Genomic DNA, 8,766 nt, shown 5'->3' on the forward strand with positions numbered 1-8,766 from the left:
ACCTAACAAATCTCCTAATTTGAGATCGGTACACAGGAAATATCGTTCCTCTCCTCAAACTGATATCCTCCACCGGTAGCGTAGCCCTTTTCTTCAAACATGAATCCACCACCTCTGTAACTCAATGCCCCGTCTTCACACCAGAAGACCAACTGAAGCTGCGCACAACTTCAGTTTTTCCAAAGTAACACCATTTGTCAACATATCAGCAGGGTTATGGCTTCCACAAATTTTCTCAAGCAACAATTGTTCGTCATCCAACAATGACCATATGAAGTAATACATGATCTGAATGTGCTTAGTCCTGTGCTGAAATACTGGATTCCTGGCAAGGAATATGACGCTCTGACTATCACTGTAGAGTATGCCCATCTGATCCTTTTTGCCTAATTTTTTCAAGAAACCATGTAGTCATATCATCTCCTTTGCATCCTCTGACACTGCCATGTACTCAGCTCCTATAGTAGACGACGAAACTGTCTTCTGCAGATTAGAGCTCCATGATACTGCAGTGCCACCAACAGTATAAATATAGCCCGTAGTTCTTCTTCTGGTATCAATGTCTCGAGCTAGATCAACATTAAGATAGCCATGTACCTCTGAACTCTTTCCTAAGAAACACAAGCAAGTTTCTGCAGAGCCTCTTAGGTACCTCAAGATCCACTTCACTGCTTCCCAATATTCATTTCCTGGATTACTCATGCTTCAGCTATTAGTTCACTTATGAATGTTATGGTTTTATCTATAAATAGATGTGTAACCCTACGGGTATGTAACTCTCCCTCTGAAATACTAAATTCGCCGCTCGCTCACGAGGATGTAGACACCTTTGCTGAAACTCGTTAAATCTCTATGTGTTCTTCTGATTTGTGTCGATTCCCATATTTTCTTCGCCCTAAATTGCATAACACAAATTACCTTAAATTATTTGATTTTTAAACAACTTTATTTATTTGGGTTGATCACAAATGTTGATCGCGAATATTTTTTAAATAATTAAAATTAGAAATATCTTTTAATTTGACACCACTCGAGAATATTTATAGTAGTTAGTTAGGATTAGGGCTGTCAAAAAAGCTCTTTTTTCGCGAACAGTTCTTGTTCGGCTCGTCGGGAAATTGGTGTTCGATTTGTTCAATAAGCAAACGAGACGAACACAAGCTTTTTTTTTGTTCGGTTTATAAATGAACCAAACACGAACAATCATTTGTTCGATCGTGTTGGAATCATTATTGTTCGAAATATAAAATAATTTAAAATAACTATAGATATATATTATCATATTTATCATATTTTAAAAGTAATTATTTATTCTAAAAATTTATCATATTTTAAAAAATTAAATTCTATAAATTATAATCTGATCTTCAGGTTCACATTCAGGTTCACATCTTAGCTTATATTAAATTCTATAATTTCGTATTTATCTTAAAGTTCATTTCTTAGCTTAAATTTTCTTATATTTCTTTTAGATTTATTTAGTTTCTTTGAGTTAAACATAATTTTTAGGAGTGAAATCTCGCATATTGCCTCTAGATCAGAATTTTTTTATGTATGAGAGATGATATTATGGTTTCATTGTGAGCTAGCTTCGACTATTTTGCATGTGTTGTGATTCATACAGGTTTAATCATAAATTTCCTAAGTTTAATCTTTTGAATGATTTTGAATAATTCAAATAATACAAATAAATTTGTAAGATTTCGAAAATGACATGAAAATCTTTGGTGATTCTATTTCAGGAATAGTTTGTCTTAGAATGATCTATCTCAATGCATTTATTAAATCTAATCATAAAGCCTAAAAAATTTTTTGGTGGACACTCTAAATGCTTAAATAAAAATGTTCGTCTTAAGATCATATCATCTTAGATGCAAAGATACAACCCGTAAATTACTCAATGATCATCATAGTTTCTATTTTCGTCAGATCATTAGCATAACATTCAAATGTATGTGGCTCACGTATTTTATTTCTAAAGAGCATGCGATGGTAGCAATATACAAAAATAACCCGCAAATTACTCGATGATCATCACAGTTTTTGAGATATGTATGTGAATCACTACAAATTATAATATATTTGTTGAGAATTTTAGGGCAAAGAAAAGCAAGAATCGACCCAAGTCTAGAAAGAAACACAGAGATTTAATGAGGTTCGACAAAAATGCCTACGTAATCCGGAGCAGAGCGATGGTTTTTTCTTCATTTCTGAAAAAACGTACGAGTGATACCCATAGGATTACAATACATCATATATATATAGCCCTGGCGAATATTATATAATTTCAAAATTACCCTTGTATCGTACCGGGGGGCAACATAGGGTTACAATACATTATATATATATATATATATATATATATATAGCTCTGACGTATAATATGTAATTTTAAAATTACTCATGTACCGTACCGTGGGGGTGTTGACCCCGCAACCCACCCACATAACGAAACACCCCCTGACTAGACAGATGTTTCCGCTCTACTCCGCTCGCTCGTTCCGTTCCGCCCCAACATCTATCCCTTATTTGATATATGAGTCATACCTAACAATATTTTAGTTGCGTTGTATATAAATAATTTATAACTTAGACGGTCTAAGATCTAATACGTCAAGATGCATGGTCTTACCAATTTGGATATGAGCTCATTAAAATAGTTCGCTAATTATTTTTAAGCAAACTCAAAACAACTCTGACTCAACTATCCAAATGATAGCATTCCATGCAAGCATTGCTAAGCAAATAAATGCCACGCACTCCTTTGAACAAGTCACATAGTTTTTAATGAAGAAATGGATTCAAGACGGTAAGAGAAATATTCATTCTCCAAAACAAACTCACTGTTGCACTGCCACGCAGCACATTGAAGTGGTAATACACATCAGCCATTTTAATCTCCGTTTCCTTCTCACCGATATTTCCCCTTGGATGTATTTCTTCATATTTCGAGCCCAGAATTTGGCTGGCTTTTCCTCTTTATCTCCCAGCTTTTGGCTTGCCACGCACAGACTATTATTCCCATCATTCCTCCGTCAAAACCCAAACTTCAATCAAAAGTCTCAACGCCAACAATGTAAGTCCCTGCTAACATTCGAACTCACGGAGACACTCCGTTGATTTAAAATATGCCTATAAAAAGTTTTTTTTTTTTTTTCTTTTTAATTGGATATTTCATGAGAAATATTCTTTGTATAACTAAAAATCAAGAAAATGGATGTTCTTTGCGCAGCTCTCATAGGGAAAAGGAGCTATTTTCAATGAATACCCCCAAATCGTCAAAGATACCACAGCAATCTGACGAGACCGCATCGTCTATGATTCCAGCTACACAAGCAGAGCAAGGGGTAAGTATTGCTCAGCAAAATGAGGCCCTATCGCATTTGATTTCATCTTCACAGGCAGGGCAACAGGTGGGGCAACAGGAACCGCCATCGTCATGGTTCCAAGGTGTATTTTCTCTTGAAAATGGTCATTGGGGCGCTAAAATCAACGATATTCCGTTGGGAACGTTTAAGTCCGAAATAGCCGCAGCAAGGGCTTACGATAGCGCGGCCCTCAAACTCTTCGACAATGATTTCATGCGCAACTTGTTGTTAACGGGTGTTACTATTAATGAGCCTCTTTTTCATAGCATTCATAATAGTGAAGTCATCATTAATATGATTAAAGATGGCTCCTACGAACGCAATTATAAGAATTTCCTTTACTATCGATGTCATGACATCCCCTATGGTGACTCTGTAGTAATGCCTACTTCCTTGGACGCCATAAAAGGGCTCATTTTTAAGGAATTGTTTCGTAAAGAGATACTTTTGACTGAATGTCAGAATCAGAATTTTCTTATTTTACCTACTAAAGCTCAGTTGTGCTTTGAGCCATTGAAGTCCTATAGAGGCGAAGTATGGTGTGAATTTAAAGACAGGACGAATCGGTCATGGGCATTTCAATTATGTTTGCTGAATAATTCTCAGGTTTACGTGTTCAGTGCGGGTTGGAACAAATTTTTTAGGGAGATGGAGCTTCGTGGTAGTGATATTGTCCTCTTCTATCATTATATGGACCTGCGAAATTTTCCCGATAGATTTTCTTATATGATTGATGTCATCCGGGGTGTCAGATATCCTTGGCTGTTGCGGCAATACTGAGCATCATGCATGTGGAAGATTGAATGTTATCTAGCAGTGATTATTTCTCTTTAAAAAATTTGAAAATTTTCTAAAATCTTGTATTTAGAAAAAGATAGGTTTATTTAAATAAAGCTGGAGATTTAATTTTATAGTATAATTAGTACTCAGTAATAAGATTTTTTATGATGTGTGCAAAGTGCGGACACAATAGTTATGGGATGCTTTTTCTCTTCAAACATTAATTATTCATAAACATTTTGGGGGTGCAAATTGTTTTGTGTTATTGTTAAGTGATTTGGTTAAGATTTCTTTCTTCTATATTATGAGCCATGCTGCCATGTTTATAAGGGCATGCATAAAATCAATATTAGCATGGCCACTCATCCTTCATGATTAATAGAATGTTTCTTAATAGTTTTATTTTTCTTCATATCAAACACAAAAGTAAAAATTCTTGCATGTACTTTATAGCAAACCAAACACTCCAAAATATTGCAAATACACTACATTTCATTTGTACTACATTTCTTTAATGATATATATCTTTTTAACAAAAACCGAACGGGCCCTATGTAACAAAGTGTCCCCCCCAACTACCAAAAGGATATTTCTATGAATGCACAATGTAGTCTAAGCCTGTCTTATTTGCAAGTGGACAAAGCCATAAGCTTATAACTTTTAAACCTTAACGGAGAACAACAGCTTTGAATGAATTACAGTGTGTTGTTAATGAGTTTTGAATGTTAGAAAAATAAATATAAAATTTTAGATGTTGGATATGTGAATTGATAAGTTTCCAGTGGTAAGTATGTAATTTCACTTTGATTTTTTATATTTAGGAACAAAAACATATACATGAATACAATTTTAATTTAAGTATGTTTACAAACATATACTTTTTATGCATCTAAGAAGTTGATTAATTCAAATAATATATTTATCATTTATTTGCAAATAATTAAAATAAAAAAATATAACTTTTAATAAAATTGATAAACTATAAAAATATAGATCAAATAAAAGTAAGCACCAATTAAACTAGATTATGTTAAAATTAAAGTAGATATAAAATATACATAAATCCAATATAAATCTTGAGAAAAGCTATAGAACAATGAAATAAAACAAGGACCTTTTAAAACCCTATGTCTACCTTTAGAATATATTCTAATATAACACACCTTTAATATTACATCATGAAATTACTATAAAAAATTAATCTCATAAGAAGTAGTAGACTATATGGTTGCCATTTTAAGTTGAGACTTGCACGAGAACAAAGAGGTGGTGTATCGTCATTGATTTGTGCAAAAAAATTACATTAGTAGAGTAACAGATTATCATCTTAGTGTGGTACAAAGATTCAGAAGAGAGAAAAAAAAAAGTAATATTACCATAAGTTCTTACGTGGAAAATTCAAAATGGGGAAAAATCACAGAGTCTAGCATAACTAGAGAAATCCACTATAAAATGGACATGTACAGTCCCACATCCTATAGAAAGGAAATGGTTGAACTCTTTTCGAAGTAACAATGTTAGCGCACGGATGAACTTGTTGTAAAAATAGTAATAAAGTTGTGTATAATCATTTGAGTAACTGAAGAAACCCACTATAAAATGACATGTACAGTCACATTTGCAATCGTAACTGTGTAATCAAAATAAAACACAACAAAATAACAAATGTAAAGTTGCACAATAGAAATAATTAAATTAAATGATATATAGAAATAAAAAAAAATTATTGAATTAAATCAAATGAAATGTGCAACTAGACAATCAAAATAATGTTCGCTAACAATAAATTATTCAATACATAAATAAATAAAAAAATAATCCCCTACTCATCCTCGCATCCTCCCTTGTCCCCCTCCTCCTCCTCATCATCTCCACCCTCAAAATATTGATGTCAGATTACTAGGCCTAAAAATTTTCTGGATGCATGGCACCAAAAAACACATCAAATAATTAATTTCAATGTCAGATCATCTCAGATGCTTATACACAACTTGAAAATTATAAATTGATCATTGCTTGTTTATTTTTAATAATCAAATCAATGACATTCCATTCAAAAATGATTATATGTATGTATATATATATATATATAGTTCACCAAAAAGCATGACACGGCAGTATAGACGAACGGGCATTCAGAAATATTTAAAGTCTTCTTTTAGGAGATCATTGAAATTTGACGTATTATATATGATTTCAATGATATATAGATGAATTTGTCAAAATTTAATTATATTTTAGCTGTATTTTACATCACTATTTTTTTAGCAAGACATTCTACTGTCTAATAAATTAATTTGAGGCATTTCAGATTTGTCTAGGAGCCCATCAATATTGTTTCACTAGTTTATGGGCAAAGGACGAGAAACACTCGAGGCATTTTTTTTTTCTACTCCCCTCCGTTCGATGTATCGCGTCTGTTGTCCAGACACAATTTTGCATCTTGACTCCGAACGCAATTTCCTTTTTCCTAACTCAGAATGACTTGACCCAACTTAAGCAACTATTGCTAACTAATTTAGTTGAAAAATATTTTAAAGACTACAATTAAGAACCTAATTTTAAATTCCCTGTACATTAAATTAAGCTTAAAATTATTTATTTATTTTGCTCCTGCAAATTAGAAAATGAGGAAATTTTATAGATCAACTAATTAATAAATTAATTAAAATAAAGAGCATTTTTAACAAAAAAAAACTAGAAAAATAGAAAATTAAGTAAAAACTGCACAAAGTCTTACGTAATATATATCATGAATTTTGATATCTGTGAGATTTTGAAAAAGGTAGGAAAGTGATGCTTGATTTGTAACAATATTTTGTGTGCTGTGTATGTAATTGCCCCATTTATATATATATATATATAGAGAGAGAGAGAGGGCCATCAACGATTAGTAGACGCCAGAGAACAGTCTCCAGCAGACGGCGACAGGTTTCTTTTCAATCCCATCTCCGATGAGTTGTGATTTTTATTTTTATTTTAATTATTCAAGCATAGCCGCTGCTACTAATTTCTTTATTAAAAATTTTATTTACTTTATATAAATCATTAAGCAGTTGATTTATAAAGTCTTCACATGAAAATCCTTCTGATGATAACATTCCATGCATGCAATGCGAAGCAAATATATCCGACGCACTCCTTTAAACTTACCACACATTGTTTTTAAGAAATAAAACATCTTTTTGCAAAAGAAACCCTATGAAAGTATGAATTCAAAACGGTTTGATAGAAACAGTCAATTCTCCGTAACCAACTCGCCGCCGCACTGCCACGCACCACATTGAATTGGTAAAACAGCCATTTTTTTAATTTAGTTTATCTCTCTCTAATATATCCACTTAGATATTTATTCATACATTGTGCCCCAAATTTGGCTGGCTTTTCCTCTTTATCTCCCACCTTTTGGATTGCCATGCACTAATTCTTATTCTCAACATTGTAAGTCCCTGCTAATATTCTAACTCACGAAGACACTCCGTTGCTTTAAAATATGCATATAAAATGTTTTTTTGTTCCTTTTTAATTGGAATATTTCATGAGAAATATTCTTCGTAAAACTAAAAATCAAGAAAATGGTCGTTCTTTGTGCAGTTCTGATAGGGAAAAGGGGTCTTCCCAATGGATACCTCCAAATCGGCAGAGGCACCACAACAATCTGGCGAGGCTGCATCGTCTATAATTTCATCAACACAAGCAGAGCAAGGGGTAAGTATGGCTCAGCAAAATGAGGTCCCATCGCATTTGATTTCATCTTCACAGGCAGGGCAACAGGAATTTGCACCGCCACCGACATGGTTCCATGGTGTATTTCCTCTGCAAAATGGTCTTTGGGGTGCTCAAATCAATTCCATTCCGTTGGGAACGTTCATGACCGAAATAGCCGCAGCACGAGCTTATGATAGCGCATGCCACATACACTTCGGCAATACTTTCTTTCGTAACTTGTTGTTAACGAATGTCACTATTCATGAGCCATCTTTTCAGAGCTTGTACACCAGTGAAGTCATCTTTAATATGATTAGGGATGGCTCCTACGAACCAAATTATATCCATTTCCTTTGCAAAAATTGCCCCAACTTCCACTATTGTGAATCAGTAGTAATGCCTACTCTCTTGGATGTCAAAAAAGGGTTCCTTTTTAAGGAAATGTTTCGTAAAGAGTTGCTTTTGATTGACGTTGAGATTCAGAATTTATTTATTTTACCTCATGAAGCTATTTCTTGCTTTGAGTCATTTAACTCCAACACAGGCCCAATATGGATAGAATTTAAAGACAGGACGAACCAATCATGGAAGTTTAAATTATGTTTCGTCCATACTCCTCCGCAATACATGTTCACTGAGGGTTGGAATAATTTTTTTAAAGAGATGGAGCTTTGCGTTAATGATATTGTCCTCTTCTATCAATACAAGGACCAACAAAATTTTCCTCATAGATTTTCTTATATGATTGATGTCATCCGGGGTGTCAGAAGTCCCAGGATGCAGCGGCGGCGGCGTTGAGCCTCACTCATGTGGAAGATTGAATGATATCTAGCAGTGATTATTCCTCTTCAAAAATTTTGAAATTTTTCTAAAATCTCGTGTTTAGAGAAAGATAGGTTTTATTTGAATG

The 8,766-nt window shown here is 33.6% G+C and overlaps 2 protein-coding genes across 2 annotated transcripts; both read left to right on the plus strand.

Moving 5' to 3' along the window:
• Positions 1 to 2,983: 2,983 nt before the first annotated feature.
• LOC110028329 (AP2/ERF and B3 domain-containing transcription factor At1g50680-like) lies at positions 2,984 to 4,121 on the plus strand (the record flags this gene model as incomplete). Its single annotated transcript, XM_020730145.1, is given in 2 exon segments — positions 2,984 to 3,076; positions 3,233 to 4,121. A coding segment is annotated over 1 exon segment (861 nt), but the record flags the coding sequence as incomplete, so codon positions are not given.
• Positions 4,122 to 7,489: 3,368 nt separating this feature from the next.
• LOC110028328 (AP2/ERF and B3 domain-containing transcription factor At1g51120-like) lies at positions 7,490 to 8,766 on the plus strand. The gene is made up of 2 exons (XM_020730143.1): positions 7,490 to 7,589; positions 7,743 to 8,766. Exon 2 carries the CDS (start codon positions 7,770 to 7,772, stop codon positions 8,652 to 8,654), a length of 885 nt encoding a protein of 294 aa, XP_020585802.1. The 5' UTR covers positions 7,490 to 7,589; positions 7,743 to 7,769; the 3' UTR covers positions 8,655 to 8,766.

The sequence above is a fragment of the Phalaenopsis equestris genome, unplaced genomic scaffold, assembly GCF_001263595.1.
Source record: "Phalaenopsis equestris unplaced genomic scaffold, ASM126359v1 Scaffold000511, whole genome shotgun sequence".
Taxonomy (NCBI): Eukaryota; Viridiplantae; Streptophyta; class Magnoliopsida; order Asparagales; family Orchidaceae; genus Phalaenopsis; species Phalaenopsis equestris.

Excerpts from the sequence above, each read along its gene's own strand:
- LOC110028328 (XM_020730143.1), top strand. The coding sequence starts at position 7,770 with ATGGATACCTCCAAATCGGCAGAGGCACCACAACAATCTGGCGAGGCT.